Source organism: Sparus aurata, chromosome 5 (genome assembly GCF_900880675.1).
Source record: "Sparus aurata chromosome 5, fSpaAur1.1, whole genome shotgun sequence".
NCBI classification, from domain to species: Eukaryota; Metazoa; Chordata; class Actinopteri; order Spariformes; family Sparidae; genus Sparus; species Sparus aurata.
In genome coordinates, this window is record NC_044191.1 from 2,062,529 (window position 1) to 2,084,323 (window position 21,795).

General features: G+C 40.1%; 1 protein-coding gene across 1 annotated transcript in view; it reads left to right on the forward strand.

Moving 5' to 3' along the window:
* The window catches only part of LOC115581624 (multiple epidermal growth factor-like domains protein 9), a 39,779-nt gene extending 18,026 nt beyond the window's left edge, over positions 1-21,753 (forward strand). The window contains exons 3-6 of the mRNA XM_030416879.1: positions 4,307-4,446; positions 7,932-8,081; positions 16,503-16,772; positions 19,703-21,753. Of these exons, the coding sequence (XP_030272739.1) occupies positions 4,307-4,446; positions 7,932-8,081; positions 16,503-16,772; positions 19,703-20,223 (1,081 nt within the window). The 3' untranslated portion in view covers positions 20,224-21,753. The remainder of the gene's footprint in view (positions 1-4,306; positions 4,447-7,931; positions 8,082-16,502; positions 16,773-19,702) is intronic.
* The last annotated feature ends 42 nt before the right edge of the window (positions 21,754-21,795 follow it).

Genomic DNA, 21,795 nt, shown 5'->3' on the forward strand with positions numbered 1-21,795 from the left:
AGCAGCTGTTTAGCTCAGTTTGCCCAGTACCAGTGTCTCAGAAGATGTCAAACTCTTGTAAACTTGCTTTTGGCTGACAAACAATCCTGTCCTTCCTCTAGCCGTGGTAACTGTAGGCTGTGAATCACCTGAGCTGAAGAGGAGGACTGATGCTGACTGATGTCTGTGCATTTTTTCTAAACTTCACACAATATTTTGATGTCAGGAATATCATTTTATCTACATTTTAGGTTTGTTTCCACAGAGACATTAATGGATTTTAGTGAATTTGTTGTGGTAAATATTACTGTTGCTGCCAGGTGATTATCATCGTAATGTATAATCATACTGTGATTATACATAGCATGTATGGTGGTAGAGGATTTGATCCACAATACCAATTAAGTGACAGTGTGTCTGAAGGTGGTGATGTGCTGCTTATTAAAAACAGCGTTTATTAGGGAAAGGAAACAGACAGTAACGGTATCATTGTCATAAACACTGACAACATCAGTCCTCCAGTTTTTGGGCTGTATAGTAACTGGTTACAGCCATGCCAGGCCATGTGTTCAGCAGATTCTTTGTCTGGCACACATGGTACTTTGCTTTCTTGTCACACAAGTGGCACGCACCCTTTGTATGCTGAATTTCGATGGTGTAGAAACCCTGGCCCTCTGACACAAACGGCACTGTGACTGTTGGACTTCAGAGTTCACCCAGAGGTGCAGGATGGTGATGACTGCAGTAAGAAAGTTACACAGACCTCCTTTCTTAATTTTTGTATACAGCATAGGCCACTAGTTTTGAAGAACAATACAGGAGCTCTGCATCATTTAATCTGATGAAGGCCTTTTGTAAGCTATAACACAGTCTGAAGTAATTTAATGTGCATATTTTAATGTTTGGAATATTCAATCAACCAGTCACAGGCCTAGAAAGCCTCAATCCTCCTAAATATATTTGTCTGATACACAGTAAGGGCCGCTTTTTCATCACATCACTGCTCCTTCTTTAATGGGACTGAGGTTAAAATATGTAAATGAAAGTTATTTAAAAAGCTTCCTACCTACAGGCTTGATCCCAGATTTAAGCCTCTCCCTGTCTACACTCACTGCTGATCAGGTAATGAGGACAGTGTCTATTGCTTGGACATAAGAATAAGTCAATAAAACTGCATCAAATGTATTAAGTTTCTCATTCCAGCGTGATAAGGATTCCCTGTTAATCTCAGCAATTGTTAAACTGGGAAGGTTTAGAAGTACCCTTGTCAATGTGTGCAATCAGACTAACATTGCTAGTCGGACAAAACAAGATATGTGAAGAACTTATTTTTGGCTCTGTTAAATCATGATCGATGATGAACTTTATCTGTCATCTCACATAACAGACATTTGCCTAAAATTGCTTTGCAGAATGTAGCAGTGTTGACAGTGCAGTAACTTTAACAACACAAACAGATTAAACATTTTCAGTTTCACTTGTTTCAAATAAGTGAAATACATGCTGATCAATATTACTAAACTGATCGATATGGTAACCCTGATCTGACCCTTTCCCCTTTGATGATGAATATTTACTTGTAAGGATGAAATCATCTGAAATACTTGAGTATGACTGGGTTTCTCTTTTTTTTGGTCAGTGACAGTTGGACATTATCTCCCTGACTTCATTTCATTAGGGTGTGTGTGTGTGCGTGCACGTACGTGTGTGTGTGTGTGCGCGCGCGCGTGTGTGTGTGTGTGTGCGCGTGTGTGTGCGTGCGTGTGTGTGTGTGGTCAGGATAATAAGGACTGTTGATCTTCCAGCCTTGTCCTCAGCTGTGCCCACGCCCCACTAAGCATCGCTGTGGGCCTCTTCATTTGCATTAAGTGCAGTTGTTTAAACAAAGCCCTGTTTGTGTGGATACCCACGCACATGCTCATGGAAAGTGCTCGCAGTCATTCTTGATTTACTTCAATTGTTTTGAAGTTATTGTCCCCAGATTATGGTTATTGGAGTCCATTGTCTTGGTTGGACGGTTGATCCAGCTTGATTTAGTGTTGCACTTTACTAGGAAGTTACCTTGAGTGTGGGTGGGATCAAAGCGGTATGGATGAATTTTCTTTGGGAACAAATTAAATCTCTCATCCCTAATGTATAAATGAGCATGTTCCTACTATGTTTACCAGCCACAAAGGATGGTGGCAGTTGGCATATCCAACATGGGAAAGATACATTACAAATGAAAGAAGTCAGAGAAATGTGTATTATTGCTGAAGACACTTTGCTGGATTATGCATTTTTGGAGGTGTTATGTGATGGAGTAATCATACACTGTTATGTAAAATACATAAAGCCCAATAAAAGGTTTTATGCTCTATGCTATGATTTATTTTGTCAAGCTCTTTTTAAAAGCTGGACTGGAAAAAAAAATAGAATGATGTTATGGATGGTAATATCATTTTAAACATAAACACAATCTTGATGCAGATTTTTTCAAATTAAGACCACAGTATGTACTTAAAAGTGTGGCATTTTTTGTACTACAATTTATCAGCTAATATATACATTGATATTGATATGTGTGCAATAAGAGACTCAGTAAATCAAGGGTATGTTTGAAACTTTACATTTCTTTATGTTGCAACTTAACCTCTTTGTTTAGGTTAAATTGACATTTTTATGTTGTGACAATGATGTGCTTATATTCTGGTTAGGTTTAGGCACAATAGCCACTTGGTTAGAGATGGGAAAATATCTTGTATTGGCTTCAGATACCTGTTTTTGTTGCCAGGTGATGTCCCATAATATCCAGTGGTTTCATGCTTCAAAATGTAACACATTATGGAACTGGCTGCCTGTAACTCCTCTACCATCCCCTCCACCTCCTGATATGGTCATAAACATGTCATGGAAATGTGATATGGCTTTTGTAGAATGTCAGTATGGTCTGTAGGCTTATGACACTTAGAAATGTGAACATTCAGGTGCTTTTTCCAAAGCCTTTGTTTACACTAAGCCACATAGATGCAACTCCATTGACCAGATCATACATCTGATTGTGCTCATTCCTCATGGTGATCAGCTATTCCTGCCCAGTGGGTGGTGGTAATGCACCTGCAGCCCTAATCACTGCTCTTTGGTATCTGGCAGCCATACATTAACAAACACACATGAATGACTGGTATAAAAGCAAGACAACAGTCCCTTGTCGTAGCAGTCAGCTCTCTCATCCATACAGATCATCCCATGGTTGTACTGATCAGGGATCAGATAAATGTTCCACACTAATTGGAATCACTGGAGTTCCTTCTGCTTTAATGCGGCAGGCAAACAGTTGGCTGAGTTTGGAGTATTTTTAGTGCCATTCAGCTCCCATCACTGCAGGAGGACTCTGTTTGTAACCATATCCCTGTATAGATACACACAGTGGTTAATGGGGTATATATCTTCAGTACAAAGTGCTTCCAGTTAAAAAAAACAAAAAACAAACTGTGCGCAATGAGTTTTATGGATTTTTAAATAAGGATGAGCAAGTACACCATTATCTGTGTCTGTACCGTTCAACCAACTAGACGATCTGTATCCATATCCTCAACTGGAAATAGATGGAGCTGGTCAGAGGTTGACGGTTCAAGCCTGAAATGAACATGGGTTGTCAGAAGTTGATTTCTTATTTGCTAAAAAAATGATTTACAGAACAGCCATGAACTTCTGATGAATGTTCACAAGTATAAAATAACTACTTTCTTTTTAAACTTGAATGACTTCACACAAGAATCTTCACACATTTTACTCACATGATACTTATGCTGAGTAGTAAATGGTACAATATATATAAATACTTGATTCAGTGCTCACTCAGCCCTATTATGTAATACACACATATTTATTTCTGCAAAATCTTGTATTGTTGTGGGAAAAGAAATCTCAAAACCAGTCTGAATAAAACCAGAAGTGTCTGTCTAACTAGATTAACACCACTGGCATGTGAAGTCATGTTATTTTGTGATATTGGTGGACTGATCCTTCAGGTGCAGATAACATTTTATGCACATTATGCCAATCATGTTAGTGGAGGAACTGATATGAGCAGTCTCGATAGACTCAGGATGCTTCCCACATTCATACCTGGAGCAGAGCTATAGAAAGCAGATGGATGAATGTGAGAACCCGCATGAAGTCAAGTTTGGATTCACCACAACAGTCTGGACATCAGCTGTCTACAGTCCAAAAAGCAAACGCACACTCTGGCTTTGTGTTCTGTTGCATGAAAATAAATGCTTTCAGTAGTTTGATTCAGTATTTCAGTAGTAGATGATTTTGTCTTCTGTTCTACCCCTTCCAGCTCAGGAATATGTGTGTGCAAGACGGGAGTGTATGGACCAAAGTGTGATGAATGCCACCCGGGGTTCTTCCACTTCAGCAGCACTGGCTGCCGGCCCTGCCAGTGTCACAACCGCACCAACTACTGCCATCCACAGTCTGGTGAGTCTGCTGAGGACACAGAAATGTTGGCAGTAGATTATTTTGCACATTTAAAATGGAAAACAATTGTTTGTCATGCACTGGTTACCTTATTAACCATTTGTTGTCTAAATATATGGCATTTTCCAAAACATATCTTTTTAAAGCATTTTCCTCCAAATAAGCTGAGCCAGATATCTGTACGCAAGACACACATACACCAAACTTACCAGTTTTATTCTTTTCGATATTCTGAAGGTGTTTATGAATGACATATGAACAAACCCCTCGGTAGTCGTATTTATAGAACATTTTATTCCTAAAAACGAAAATGTATTGTCTGATTTAAAATGAGATAAGGAAAATTCCCTTTGTCAAAAAATTTGATTCCACTATATTTTAAGCCTGGCTTTATCCACTGTTCAGATTTCTGTTCTGGAAATGTATGCAAAGGAGTGCATTTTCACTAGAATTAAAAGGGCATAGGACTAGAATAAAAACCACAATTAAGGGTTTTCATAGATCCTTCAGTTTGTGTCCTCACCGTAAGCTCATAGGGCCAAACTATGGAAGGAGAGAAGGTAACGCAGCTGTGATGTAGTGGTGTGTGGATGAAACGTGGAACAATCTTTAAAGGAACAACTTTGGTCATCTTTGTGACAGTCTCATGTTGGACAATAAAGAAGTCCCAGGACCATCCAGTTAATTAATAACCTGTCCTCCCCATGAATAGGGTGAGCTTCTTTAAGTTCTTAAGTGTGATGATAAATAGAAATTACAACACTATGTACTGTTTGAAGTTACCCTGGAGAATATTACAGTAGGTAATGTGACTGTCAGGCATGATATGGAGCAGGGAACACACTGCCTGACTGAATTCATGTCCCATTGTTGGTGTTTGTGTCACTTGTTCTCAAAACTTGTTTCTCACAACGCATCAAGTCAATGGAGAAAAACTGAGTAACTGAAATTCTGGTCTTCTACTTGAGTATCTTGACATGATGGTATTGTTATTTTAACTTAAGTAAAAGATCTGAATACTCTGACTATTCATGGCAGGTTTGCAGTTTAAAACCCAGTTCCTTCTGTCTATGTGCCCTTGAACAAGAAATTTAACCCCCAATTGCTCCTGATATGGGCCCATGAAATGCTCATTATGCTCCGTATATATTTAACCCTGTGCAGGTTAACTCTGACTATAATCTGCTGTGTTTGAATAGAGACTGTGGCAGTACCCAAACCCTCCAGTTTCTCTAAGTATTTACTGTGAAGCCCCAGCTAATGGCTGATATTCAGTTGGTAGAAAGAACTTAACCCTCCTGTTGTGTTCACATTCAGTACACGGGTCAAACATGACCCACCCTCACTGTAGATCTAAAATAAAGCAATTCCATTTCTGTTTAAATGCCAGATCTATTTTGCATGAAGAAACAACCTGTCATTCATCAGAAACTGTGTGAATATCAGAGTTTTCCCTTTCTACAGTGCAGAAAGACATTCTGCATTCATTCAATGGACACCACTCATTTTTATTTCAACACAGATATCATTTATGTTTTCTTTACTAAAGTATATTATTATTATTATTTTTTAATCAAGGAATAGTACCTCTATAGCCCAAGAAAGTATCTCAGATGCGCAAGAAGTAGTTTTAATGCAATTTACTGAAGGCACTTCGAAGGGGGGCTGAATCAGAAGCAAGTGAAATATGAAATGTTAAAATGTAGAATATCACAAATCCAGTCAGGTTTATGTGTGATTTAAGGTGGATTTATGTCCCCAGCAACCAGGCTTTGAGACTTAAACCTACAGCTAGTGACAGGAAGGTGAAAGGTGGAAAGGTGGAGGGGACAGAGTGGTGGTGCTGGGGGCCAGTTTTAGAAGCCATATGTCTTTCCATTATAATGCAGGGGCAGATGGAGTGCTGTAGCCTCTCCTGGGCTCAGTGTTCACACTGCTGTGGATTAACATAGCTCAGGTTTGACAGCTCCCCGTAAAGACTCGCCCTCAGGGCTGCTTACACAACAACACATTGTGCACATGCAAAATCTACAGTTTCCTGGAACACTGTGGAGTTCAGACGAACATGACAGGAACACGTCATTTCCAACAAAACAGAGGTAGAGTGTCCCCACAGTTACCCATTGTTTTAAATTAAAACTTAAAATAAAGATTGAAAAAAAAAAAACAGAGAAAATACAATTTTTCATCAGGAAGCATTTTTAACAAGACTGGGAATGCATTTAATCCATTCTCTTGAACAACTGAAGTATCTTGGGACTTGTACAACCATGAGAGTGTAAATAACGCCTTTCCAAATCAGTTTGGGATCTCAGGAATTCTGGAGATTATGACAAAGTAGCCTATAAGGAGCCAGTTTATTTATTTTTTGTGACTTTAGTTTTTTTATTTATTTTTTTATTTAGTTTATTTAACAGGGACAATGCACGGCTCTCAGCCGTACCAGAATTAGCTCCTCGCTAAATTTCATCTGTAGTCCCTGGGCAAGAACAAATAACATAAATCTAACACAGACAAGCACATAAAAAAAAAAAAAAAAAAACTCATCACACAAACAGCATTTCAAACAACAACAATAACATGGTTTCACACTCTTAAAACACAATACAACACAACAGGAATAAAATAACAATGTTAAAACACAACAAAACAATATTAAGATACAGCACTAAAAAGATTACAAAATAGTGAGCTAATACAAAATAGTGAGCTAATTTTAAATCAAGTCCCCAGCTACTTCAGTTGTTTAGAAGAATGCTGCAACTCTGTTTTGCTGTGAAGCTCAAGAAATGTCCTGTGGACTATGAAACTTCCCCTAATGTGCCATAAGCATAGGGGTGAGTAGATTATTGGGTGAATTTATCCTTTAAGCACAATAATATCAACTTCATTTCAGTCTCATTTCACTCAGAAAACCCATAATTTATCAACACAAGCTTATGATACTACAGCCAATGTATCATAATTTGTTAGAATGATAATCAGCTTTGGCATTTTATTCAAAACCTTTTTTCTGACCCACTCAGACTATTTATACTCTGAAATCACATGAATGTAATGTGGTTTTATTGATCACGTTTCCTTGTGTTACTATAACCAATTAATTTCTCAGAAAATCCTTATCTTGAGTAATGTAATTGATGTAATTTATACAACTCAGAAACATGGAAACCTGACAAGAAAAATGTAATAAATGTCATGCCACATCAAGGATTTTATACTATGATATGAATGAAGCTCTAGCTACAGTGAACACTTAGAGGTTTGTTGTTTCTGGTCAGATTTAGTTGATAAAAAAATTGGTAAGTGAAACTGAAAGGCACATTTTGAAACCTCATACTGGTGGGATGATTTGTACAGACCAACCTGAGATAAACAATAAAGGTTGTGAGAGTTGTAGAACCACATCTCACCTTTGCTCTGATAGAACTGTGTAGATCCAGGAAATAACCCTGTAATCATGTGACCTTTGTTTTGTCTCCCAGGAGTGTGTCTGAACTGTGAGGGTAACACCCAGGGATCCAACTGTGAGGAGTGTAAGCCTGGGTTCTACCGCGGCCCTGGAACTGCCCTGATCGAAGCCTGTGCACCATGTCCCTGCTCCAACTCCACCTCCACTGGCACCTGTCACCCCGGTCAGTCCCTGCTGCTCACAAGCACTCGTCAGGACATTAGCTCAGCTTCTTACCCTGTGATTAGGCCGCTTCATCCTCACTGGCTGAGTACACACCATTACTCAGTATCAGTGCATACTGAGATTGAAAACTGTAGTGTAGTTAATTTGACTATTGAAGAAGGAAAACCTTTTTTTCTGACACCAAAACCACTGACACTGATTATTCTTAGAAAACATTTTCCACTGTCAAACTGCACTTAAGCAGTGCTGTAAATGTCTCTATCTTTAGCCAGGTGTCCAAGGTAATCAGAGATATGCAGTCAAAGGGAGACGAGATGAAAATGAGAGAAGCCAGCGCGTTGCACCTTGTGTGCTGCATACATACACAGTATAAGCTCTAATACTGACACACGTTATGAAATAAGCAATTAAAAATGGCAATTAAAAATGGCCATCCTAGATTTTGTCACCTACTGATCAAGTAGAAAGAATGTCGGTTTTGTCCTTCTCACATCCCAGTGGTAAGGAGGAACACTTATTAGTGAGGGAACAGACTTTTAACACCAGGACGCTCTCCATCCAGTGAAAGCCTGTATACTGATTCTTGTTTTACCTCGGTCTCTATCACTCTTCCTCTTCGCCTCTGTTCTCTTTCAACAGTGCCAGCCTATTGTTTCTCCATTTCCAATATAAGTGCTAAGCTAAGCTGACAATAATAATTTACAGTGAACTATTACAATTACCAGACAGATCCCAGTCTGGTATCAGTCTTCTCATCTACCTCCCTGCCAGAATACATCTTTAGATGAATTAAATGTCAAATTCTGACTTGTTTGTCTTGTGATGTTTGTTTGAGTCTAAAGAGTTTTTTTCTGTTGTGGTTGGGTAAAACATTTTGTTCACAGTGACATGTTAGCATTTAACAACTCAGACCCATTCAATTGACTTGAATTTGCTTGTAGGGTCTATTTATTTATTTTTTAATTTTATTTTTAAATTTTTTAATTATTGTTTTCATCAGAAATAATCAAAACATTCCACAACAACTAAACAGTTAACTGGTTAACAGTTTTAGATCTCTATTTCCAGGCAGTCTGGGATTATCAGTAACCTTTCCAAATGAGCCCACTTCTTTCACCTCCTGGCTGCTGCTGATGCTCTACTTATACACCACAGCCGAAGGTCTCTATAGGGGTGAGATCTGGGGTGAACTACAGGTGCAGTCATATTCCCAAACCTCCCCAGTAGATGCCTGACATTTCATTTTAAAATGACTGAACTAAGCATGAAGTGATGCAATGTGAGAGGGAAAACATTTCCCAGATTGTCACACCTTCACCTTGTGGTGTGTGAGGTAGGATGGATTCTTAGATTCATGTTATTGCCTGTCACTGACATGTCACAACAGAGCAGGCAGTATTCTTCAGGCGTTATCTCCTAGACTCCGTGAGAAAAGGCCCACTATACTTTAAGTTTCCAGCAACCGTATGTGAATTGCAAGTTTATTGTGTTAGCTCAGCTGTGTTTGCTGTTAGCTAAAAGCAGTCTCTGAAGTCTCAACCGGTAATTTCAGTTAATACAATGGCTTCATTTAATACAATGGCCGTACTTTCCAGAGCCCAAGATGAATTCTTCACAAATGATGTGATCACAAAAGCCCAGAAACAGTATGGCTATGGCTGCAGCTAACAGTTACTTACATTGTCAATTGATCCAATGATTATTTTTGAGATAACTTGATTAATCACTCGGTCTATGAATCACCAGAAAGTAGTCAGTATCACCCAATCATCAAAATGTCATCAAAAGTGACATCTTCACATTGCTTGTTTTATTTGAGTAAGTCCAAAACTCAAAGATAACCTATTTTATGATGATGAACCTGAGAATAGCAGCAAACTCTCACATTTTCGAAGCTGGAATCATCAAATGTTTAGTCTTAGCATGAAAATGGACTGAAAACATCAATCGATTATTAGAATAGTTTCTATTTTGCCAAATTATCTGTTTATTGACTAATATATTAATGGATTAATTGTTTCTGTTCTCGACCAAACCTTGTCAGACTGTTTTGCTGGTGGACAGGACACCAAAAGTGCAAAGGTTATCTGGTTTATTTAGGCCAACGGGGTGATCAGTCATAAATAGATTAACTTCTACTTCCCAGACCTTAATTATATTGTGGCCGAGATCCATGTTCACCACATTGTGTGTGTCTTCAGCCTTTCATGGTTTCAGTTCATCATGCACAAACACACACCATGACACAGTGGCTTAAATCACAGTTTATCCATGTCAAACAGCTTTTGAACCCTCTCTGCAAGCTGCTTATTGAGGTTTTCATTCAGCATTACATCACTGTTATCACTCTACTCACTTATTCCTCATCACGTTCTCTCACCTTGCCCTTCCCCTTTCTGGGCCAATCATTGACAGTGTTGCCATGGCCAGACAACCCCCCGACTGGCGGTGGCCTGCATAGCAACAGCCATGTATGGATGCACTTAGGCTGTCAGGTTATGTGTGGCCCTGCTGGGGACCGCAGCAGAGATTGCGCAACATGGGAGGGACAGGAAGAGACACGGACCAGGCTGAGCTGAGCTGGGGCAGCATGAACACAGCTGGGCCATTTCAGCGCCAGTCAGGCAGCAACAGACTGGGGGGATGGGCAGCATCACACACCATGCTTAGACACAAACACAGTAGGAAGCGCATCGTTAGAGTTGACACAGTCAGAAATATGCTCAGGATTGTGTCCAATATAGTGTGTGTTGCTGTGGAGGATGTTTAAGAATAAATGTTAAAGACTGGAGCTGGGAAGAGCAGCAGCCTCCCTGCAACAGTGACAAGTGAGAGGATGCCACAATGCAGCATCATGGCCCCACACTGGAGGATGGATGCTTTCTAAATGTGCTGATGGAGCCTGTTGCAGTAACTGAATATCCCTCCATACTGACACACACAGAGGTGAAATGGAGCATTGCACCAGTTCAGAATGTGGGTCACACATGTTCAATCATCCATGTATGATTGTATCTTTACTCAGTAGTATGAGGATGGCTGGGCTCATTTCAGTTATCCTGAGCTTCATCAAATATATGCATTTCTTTTTTTAGTTTCTCTTTCACCCTGTTTTTGTTCTTCTTCTATTTTCAGTGTGTGTTATGTTAGACAGTGTGTACCTGGCTAACAGGTACCAGACCTGGGTTTGTGTTGCATAGCAAAGTGGAGGACGATGGTGATCAAGCAGGTCAGGTCCTCTGGCCTTGTGCAGTGCAGGGCAGGTCATGTTTCCTTCTTGTTATAAAACCCATCAGGCTGGCTGCCTTTGAACCCCCAACAGAGGTTAAATCATGCCTATCAGGAGCAGCTTGCTCAGTGCCGAAATACAACACAGTCACATGACCACACTAGATAGAGACCAACATCTAGGCCATTGGAAGGCAGCTATCTGTGTCTAAATCATTCAACAGTGAGGGCTGTGGTGTGGTTCTCAGAATCAGCTTCATGGAAATTCATTCTGTTTTTTCTGATTGCTCTCAATGTTACACACAGTTCCAAGAACCCTTGTCAAGAAGTCATATTGAAATTTATATACACCTGCAAACAAGAACAACAAAGCAGAACAAAGATAGGTAGAAACAAACATGGAAATGCTGTAATAGGTATGAATAGATATTTACATAGATAATAATATATAAATCAAGTGTTTCTCTAAATTGTAAACAGACTTTGTTCTGCCCCCTTGCTCAGATGACACCACTCATCAAAATGAACCCACACCCTAAAAGTTTAGTAACGCTTTCGCACTGACAAAAATCTCAATCAATCAGTCTTTATTTGTATAGCGCCAATTCACAGCAAAAGTAATCTCATGACACTTTTCAAATGGAGCAGGTCTAAACCTTGATTAATTTTGAGACCCATCATTTCCCCCATGAGCGAGCACTTGGCGACAGTGGGGAGAAATCTGTCGATGATAGCGATGAGCTCATCGATGATAGCATATACACACAAAGTAAAACTTTAACAGCCAACAACGCTGGTCAAAAACTGTTTTGTTATTGCCACAACAGTATATATACAGTACATACATTATTATTGCACAAATTATTTCTCCATCTGGCAAACTGCTGAGTTCAGTCAGTTATGGTATGTGCTGTACATCCAGTGACTGTGCACTGCAGTATTTTTTTGGCCTTTTATGGCTTTTTTGATAGTACAGCTGAAGATATGACAGGAAACAGGGGAGAGAGAGAGGGAGTGACACGCAGCAAAGGGACCTGGGCCGGGAGTCGAACCCAGGTCCACCGCAGAGCCTCGGCACGTGGGACGCGCGCTCCACCAACCGAGCCAAACGGCGCCCCGTGCACTGCATCTTTTATGTAGAATTTACTGAGGCATTGCCACCTTTGTTCTTAGGACTCAACCTATCCAAACTTTTCTACCAGGCATGCCCCCAGGAGGCAAGGCCCATTTTTTTACTTAATCCAAGTGGGATGAACCATATACTGTATGTCTCATTTTGACATCATCATGAAGGGTAGCAGTGACTGGTAGCTATTCTAACCGAGCTAATTGGGGTGGCACTCAAGCATAATTAATGCTCTTTTGTCTGTTTGTTTGTTTTTTGGGATGGGGATAGCAAAATAAAGCTTTAACCTTGGGCATCCTGAATGCCCCCCTGTAGACACCCCACTGGGGGCACTCAGGGCAGACCTAAAACATACCGGGGGGATAATATGTCCCATCTGGCCTGGGAACACCCAGGCCAGATGGGACAGGTTGGGGAGAAAAGTTCTGGTCTACTCTGAGAGGTTGCCGCCATGTCCACGTTGTACTTGTAAACATATTTCTAATTATTTTAACTAATTATTTATAGGTTTGTGAGTTTGGTCAGATTAGATAGATACTTAAATCAAAATAAAATGGTACACTTAAATATTATTTTAACCCCCCAGTACTTAACTTCAAGAATAATAAGGATATTTCCTGATTAATTTTAGGTTTTTTTGGGTGATCTACTATTAATCTACTAGCTGTACAGAACACTTTTATACATATGCCCCGTTTATAGACACAGCGAGCAGGAGTGCTAAGTCTGGGCTTTCCCCATGGAATTGGGCTTGTTCCCAACTCTGCTAGTTACTTAAGAGATAATAGCCACGGTGTACATCCTCTCCCTTGCCTACTGTGCTTACATTGACACTGGTTAACTTCTTTAGAAAATATTAAAATGTAACATTATTGGTTATATTTGGGTATCAGCCATAAGAAACCAGTTATATGTATCAATTGAAAAAATTCCCCATCATGTCTGAATTTTGTGACCTTTTTTAAGACTCTGCAGCAGGATTGCTGAAAGCTAATATGTGATGCTTGTTCATTGCAGAGAAGACATAGTTTGCTGAGAAGTTTCCCCTGGGAACACGGTGCTGCTGAGGGCAGTATACTGTGACACTGTACTTCCTGTTTGTTGTGGCATTATATTACCAGGGACCGAGGATCCATGAGAAAGCTGACCCTTAGAAACGACCTGCACGTGTTGCTGATGAAGAGTGATGGTCCTCTAAAGAGGCTGGGATCGATTCAAACTCCAGCTGAGCCTTAAGAACTCCTGTTTACTTTTAGACCCTATTAATGTGTGATGTTCAGGAGATATACATGGAGTGTTAGAGAGCCATGAGTACATATACGAGATATTGTAAAAGTAGATTTTTAGAACTTTGCTATACAGATAACAAATTAATAAGAAATGAATATAAAGTAAGGCATTGTTCCACCATGACCCTCCAGATCGATGGTCCCAAACAGCATTTTCCCCAAAGATATTGACTCATCACTTCATAGCATATGATTCACATCATCGTATCACACTTTTTAAGATAGAAATGTTTAAATTGATCTCACTTAGAAGAAAAGAAGCCTTGGATTGATTTGTAGTGAGCCATTCCTCCAGGGGGATACACAGACCGCACCAGCCAGTTAAATCCCCACCAGCTGTATAGAAGCATCTGCATTAGCTGCGTCTCCACTCATCTATGTATGTTTTCCTTTAATTAAGTATCCATTTTCATAACTCTTTCAAAAAAGAACCAAATTATGCAGACCTTTCACATTTTTTATTGCAGTCTTATGATAAAAATTGTTTGAATTATTAATTTTTTTTATGCTTAATTACAATGACAATATTGTATGTTCAGACCCATATATCCGACTTAGTGGTAGGGATGACAGCCTTGAGTCTTCTTGGGTAGGACAATTGGATTTGAGGATTTTGGCCAGTCTGCTCTACAGATCTGTCAGATTGGATGGGCACCATTGATGGAAAGTCATTTTAAGATCTCTCCAGAGATGTAAGTTTGAGTTCAAGGAAACATGCCAAATTCCTTAAATTGCATCCACATTTCTCTCATTCCTGTCTTTATTCAAGGAGAAAGGAAACAAGGAAATATGTTTTATGAGAAATTAGATATTCCTTTATTCTGAAGCGTCTCATGAAGTGACATCTGCTTCTGATGATGGTTGATCAGCTGGGATCAGCTGCCATCATCAGGTCTATCTAACTGTCAGTTTGCTGTTATGCTAATAGAGGCCCAGATTTATCAGTGCTGAGCATCAGTGTCATCTCATTAGCCCTTTACCTATTTAACAAACACATGCAGATAAGAAAATAGGTTCATTCTATACTTATACTGTGTACTGTCCTGCTGATAGTAACTGAACCATTTCCACTGGCAAAATGCATGAATATAATTTAATCATTATTTGGATATGTATCCATTGATATTCTGATTATGAATTCAGAATTTAATAATCCAAAATATGATGGACACTGGACATTTTTTTTAGGCTACATGTTGCAGGAAAAATGAAATTATGTAATATAAAACCAGAAATGATCCGGCTCAGTGTGACCAAATTGAAATGAAGCTAAACAGACAGACGGACTTTCCTACTCTCCTAAGGTTGATTGGGGATATAATATAATAGATCATGAAAAGAAACCTGTTTTTAATAAATTAATAAAGTTGTTTGTGGTCCTACAAGTCAGACCTACAATCAGGCAGACAAATTGGATGGTGAAAAAAATATTGAACCTGAGATCAACAACGTTGGCCTTCCTACCACCATTACATCAACTTGACTTGTGAGTTGGTATAAGGTATACTCAAGGACATTCATAGAGTTGTCCCTGTGTGCCGACGGTCGTTGTACTGTGGCTGGATGAACCTGAGTGCTGAGTGCTCTGGAGCAGGTTGTTATTAGAAAAGTAGTGCCTGGTTTCCTCCAGGCATGACTAGAGCCCTAACCATCTAGAATAGAGGCCAAACAGTTCATTCTTGGTTTCATCAGACTGATTTAATTTAGTTTCTCACAGTCTGAGTGTCCTTTTTTTCCATTTCCAGGCAAGCTTTGGTGTATATTTGGGAGAGGCTAATGTCTGCCCACTCTGCCAGAAAGCCCAAATTGGTTTAGTGTTGCAGTGATCATTGTCTTTCTGGAACTTAATAATTTTGGAGGCCACTGTGCTCTCTGGAACTTTTAATGCAGCAGAATTGTATGGTAGCCTTTGTAAGATCTGTGCTGTAACACAATCATCTCTCTGAGGTCTGCAGTTCCTTCCACTTTATGTCTTTGAGTTCGCTTTGTTAAGTATCGTCAACTTTGAGACTTTGTTTGTACCTTTCCAAATTCAGTCAAAATTTACCACAGCTGGACTCCAGTCAAGGTGTGGAGACATCCTAAAGGTGATCAAGAGGCACCTGAATTTCATGATAGATGGGGGAGAAAATGATTTTAAATGATTCTATCAAAAGACAACAACATAACGAAATGTGGAAAAAGTGAAGGATCTTAACTTTCTTTGTTACTTTCTGAATTCTTTTCAAATCCTGCTTGTGTTTATTTATGATCCAACCCCTGTTCCACAGGGAAGAAACCAGCCTTATGCAAAGACAGTTAACACAGCTCTCTCCCAGATTCATATACTGCCATCTTGAGTTACCTGGTGGCGCAGTTAGCTGTGTCATTTAGGTTGGTCTTACTGACGAGAACAAACATGCAGACAATATGGACCAAAAACTACCTTTTACAATATAGCAAATTGATTATTCTGTATTTGTGATAAATATTCACTAAAGTGTAGGTTTGAGAGGTGCATTGTACATGGGGATAGTCATAAGCATTGATGAATAATAAGTCCAGTACATACGTAAGTACAAACTGAAAACATCAGGAAATGTTACACTTGTGTTACTTCACGAGAATGCAGCAGAATACATTTTCTTATTTCTGTCTTAGGTACAGCAGTGTAAGGCAACATTATACTTCAGGATTACCATAAAGCAGGTCATTGTAGCGTTCTGGAAAGTAAACCCAGTTGCCACAACATTAGCAATGGTCAGCTGCTAATGTGTGTCTGTTTATTCCTGTGCAGATCCCAGTGGCTCCCCAGTATGTGACCAGTGCCTTCCCCGGTACAGCGGCTCGCAGTGTGACAAGTGCAGCGCCGGCTTCTACAAAGCATCTGAGGTCTGTGTTCCATGTGACTGCAGTGGGAATGAAGACCCTCAGGGCCCCACCCAGCTGTGTCACCCCGACACCGGCCGCTGCCTCCACTGCATCAACAACACCACTGGGCTCCAGTGCCAGCTCTGTGCTCCAGGCTTCATCGGGGACGCCAAAGCACATAACTGCACCCGTCTAAGTAAGACAATCCCCAACGCACTGTTTGGTCAAACAAGTTTTTTCATACATACTTAATGTAACATACATGTACAGTTTTTTTGTAGAGAAATAGAACTACTGAAAGATTACAATGGCAAACTGTCTTCCTTGTAGTACATTCAGGCTAATGCCAGAGTGAGGTGTTGGATCTGCTCAGAACAGTTAAACAGACTACATGTCAGACAGTGTGCTGATTCTGGTAACAGCTCAAAAAATAAGAGTATAAGAATTTTTTTCTCCTGTCATAGCAGGAGTAGCACATGTGGAACTAATGACTTTAACGACTGCTCGGTTCCAGTTGAGGTGTCTCACTGACTAAGCCATGCCAGTGAGTCTACATGCACAATATTAGGACTCTGAATGGGACAAAACATTGACAGAAACTGACACAAAGACTGGCAGATCATGTAATAGTTTATGGTTTTACTGCAGCAAATGTCAAGCATTTATCAATTGGCCATGTCATTGTTTTACATACAGCACACATCAAATTAAATCAATTTTATTTATATAGCCCAAAATCACAATCACATTGCCTCAGTGGGCTTTACAATCTGTACAGTGAACAACATCCTCTGTCCTTAGACCCTCGATTCGAGTGAGGAAAAACTTCACATGTTGATGGAAAAAAAACATTTAACAGGGTAAAAAAAAAAACAATGGAAGAAACCTCAGGAAGAGCCACAGAGGAGGATCCCTCTTCCAGGACGGACAGACATGCAATAGATGTTGCGTGTACAGAAAAAAGCAACAAATCACAGTTTACAAGTTACATCAACAGAAAGTCTGATACAAGTTATGTATGCACAGGCTGGCTGATTGGACATCTGCTCAGGTTTATACTGTCTCACTTTAACAGATGCAGCAATGATAACAGGAGAGCCAAGGAGATGTCAATCAAGTGCACACCGACACAGTGCTGAGAGGTCTTCTAGTCAGCCGTAGCAATTAAAATCACCTTTTTAAGTTAAAGGAGTAATGTGGAAGCATGTGAATGTTCTGTCAAAGACATCTATGTTCTGTCTTGCAGAGCTGTCTATAAAGGTGGCATGCAAACCAGCTAGCTCCGTCTGATAGCCTTCACAGTTTCAGTGTGAAGATAAGCTGGGTAAAAACATCGAGTTTGCTACTTAGTGTAATGCGTACAAAATAAACTCCCAAAATGTAACAAAAAGAAAATGTTTACATAATTTTTACTTACTTTAAATAGATAATTATATCTGCACACTGTCTGATTTCAAGCTAAGATGAGCTCGATTGCCTCCATGACCGCTTCAGCCCATGCTCATCGTGCACATTGATTTTCAATAATTTGTGTATTTGACCTCATCTATGTGCATGGAATGTGGTATTCTGCCTTGTAAGATTGTTTGTTCAGTTTATGAGAAGTTTTCTGCTGGAAAACCTTTTGTAATGGTGTGCTTTTAGGTGATATGCTATAAAAATGCTCGACAGGCATATAAGTTGGCTTAGTGGAGTTAGTGGAGAGCGATTTATGTGTGGGTGACCAGAGTTGGGTAAGGTTGTGAAAAGGATCATGGCCAGGGTAAAGTTAATAAATCGGCGTTCACTTTTGGTTTCACAGGGGTAGGAGCAGCAAACATAACTAAAAATAAAAATGAACAATGTTTTGCGTTACAAGTGATGAGACACCCAATGTGAGCCAACAAAAGTGCACTTCAGGCACAGAAAACTCAGGATGTAGGGCACCAGCCCCCGGCAAAATACTGTGTTGTTAAGGAGTCTATAGTCACTACAGCAAAAGACAGCTATGAAAAGAGTATTGTGAGCTGGTAGCGATTATGCTAACCCCTATAGTTTTGGTGCTACCTTCAAACTGATAGAAGAAATACTTCACTCAGTAGTAAGAAGAAATAAAAACAACTACTTATATTAATAACATAACCAATGACAGTGTGCCATGTATGCATCTCATAGCTATCATGCACAATATTGAGGCCCTGGACTGGGCAAAAGTAAAAGGACTGCATCTAGTCATTAATGTTAATTCATTAATTATACGTTTGACTAGTTTGACTTATGATAAAGTCTATTGCTATGTCCTCATTTTGTTTGAGGAAGGACAATTGAGCATAGTCATCCCACATGCTACTGTGCAGTACTACTGTACTACTTACTAAATACACCAACATAGTGACTGAATGTCATCACTTAAAGGGACAGTGTGTAACGATTTAAGTAATTTATTAACTCAAATCAACGTCTTCGTTCATAAGTAAGTCCTCATTGGTGTACAATTACCTCTGCCAACAATTTGACTTATCCTCCTGAGCGAAGAATTACCTATCTGAATATACATAGCACGGGCAAGCTCTATGGAGGCCGCCATGTCTTTCCGGTTTTAGAAAAACTATGGACTGCCGAGAGGGACACAAAGCACTACGTGGTACTGCGTAGTAAGGCTAAACGCGTTTTCGCTCAGAGCCAGCTTGACTGCGGAACTGAGAGGGAACCTCTAGTTTTATAGCCTTAATAACTAACTACATCTTTACCTCATTACTTGAATCAGTGGAAATACTCGACGCTGTTGGGAAAGAGTCCATATTTTGAAAATGAGTTTCTTGTCCATCAGGGCCACCGTAGCTTCTGGAACGTCTCCAACGTCTTCAGAACAGGAGGGTTGAGCAAAGGAGTGTTGCAATGTAGAACCTCACAGCTAGATGGCGCTAAATACTTGATATATTACACACTGTCACTTTAAAGATGCCTCATTAAAAAAAAAGAAGGCAGCAGTTCTGTCTGAGCTTAGAGGTAGTTATATCTTTTTGCCACAAGGTGTCACTATTAGTTTTGGTTAAACATCAACGATTTGCAGTCACTTGTTACTTGTTCAGTTATTACAGGCTTTCATTGCATTGCATAACATTTACACTGCTTTTCCCTCCTCAGCGTCCCGGATCATTCCCACACCAGCAGATACAACCACAACACAGGTTCCTATATCAAGCACATCATCCCCCTTCACGCCCAACACCAGCCTCACTTTAACCTCCGTTAGAGTAAGAGGCGTCCCGGCCGCGACATCCAGCAGCAACATGAGCACCGTGCTGAGCACTGCAGCCACCACCCAGCTGACCAGCCTCAGCAGCCCCACTGACAACACCACAGCAGCCCTGACGGAAGTCTCCTGGACACAGTTCAACATCATCATTCTGGCTGTCATCATCCTGGTGGTGCTGCTGCTGCTGGGCTTCGTCGGAGGTGTGTACACCTACCGGGAATACCAGAACCGCAAACTCAACGCCCCCTTCTGGACCATCGAACTTAAAGAGGACAACATCAGCTTCAGCAGCTACCACGACAGCATCCCCAATGCTGACGTGTCAGGCCTGCTGGAGGACGAGGCCAACGAGGTGGCACCCAACGGCCAGCTGGCACTCACCACCCAAGGCAACTGCTACAAGGCTTAGCAGTCCATCCATCCTTCCCCAGACTGGACCCCTAGATTTACAGATGGCACAAAGCTGCTGGAAAGTACCAAATCCAAAGCTCCTTCATATATGACTGCTTGTTTTTCCCCTGCTGGTGTTGCACTTCACTGTGCATACTGACAGTGAGATCAAGCAGATGTGATCAAAAATATGGAAAAGAGACGCAGAGTTTCCAAATGTTCTCTTTTTTATATGATTTTGTGTGGAATGGGCGATCAGCGGAATGGGTCCAAAGAAAAAAAATGTTTTGTTTGAGTTCTGCCTGTAGAAGGCACTGTTGTCCAGAATAGGAGGGTAATTGGCATAAGACGGGCTCAAAGCAAACACCTGTCTGCTCAAACAGTGATCCTGAAAGTGGTAAGAGGAGCCTAGCATTTCAGATATTTTTAAAATGGACTTCTGACTGTTTAAGTTATAATGTGATCACGTGACCAGTGATCTGAAACTGAGACAATGATTGTTATTTAATTAATTTTTATTCAGTTCTTATTTATTGGTTGATGTTTCATTCTCGGGAGAAATGCTGCACATGTATGATGTGTTTTTTCATGGTGTTTTATCTTACGTGCTGTCGAATGGTAATTTGAATTGGCCAGTATGTTTTCATGTATAGTTTGTTTTGGAGAGAGTCATAGGGGAAGGTGAAAGCTGCTGGCACAGGCATTTTAATGACCTCATCTTTTGTTTATAGCTTCCTGTCTTTTGTTAAAGCGTGCCAGCTCACCTGAAGTATCTAAGAGGAGTGTTTCTTTTCAAGAACCTACAACTGACACTAATAAACTCTCACCACTTAGCACTACTGAACGGTAGTGACTCATACTAGGCTTGCATAAACCGCAGTAAAATTCTCTTAATCTAATCAGTTCTTTGCTCAGCAAAAGTTGAACAAATCATTTGAAAAATCACATTTGTGTAGGGGTTGGTCTCTATGACTCAAATGAGAAGACCGGTTTGATATCTAAACATAAACAGTATTCTAGCAATGATACTGATGTTATTGAGTGAAACCAGCCTACATCAGAATGCATCAGCTAAAACCGTGTTGCTGTAAAACTGATGTACTTCAAAGCTTCACACCTGATCCTGGACATGTTTTCTGTGTTGTTTAGGCTATCATTGGTTGGGTGCGCTTTGTTTTACCATGGTGAATGAGTAAAGTTAATTATGAAACTAACTCCTCAGGTACTGGCTCTTTCCCTAATGTGATCACTGTAAATATGACTATTGTACAGATGAATGTGAATAGTAGCACTATTATTGTACAGGTAGTATACTGTGTGTACACTGTCACTCAACAAGCTCCCAACCTTTCACTCTAGGGTGTGATGATGCAATCAGCCCACAGCTTTTTGTATTTTTACTTTTGTTTCTAATTCTCAGTGGACTTTGCCATATACACAGCTGCAGGATTGAAACGCACCACCCAAAACTCAAAACAAAGAATACAATGCTGTAAATAACACCCCTAAGTCAGAGCTCGACTCTCAAATAAAACTGGGTTTAACTGTTGTCTTTGTGTTTCTCACGTACCTTTATTTAAATTAGAGCCCA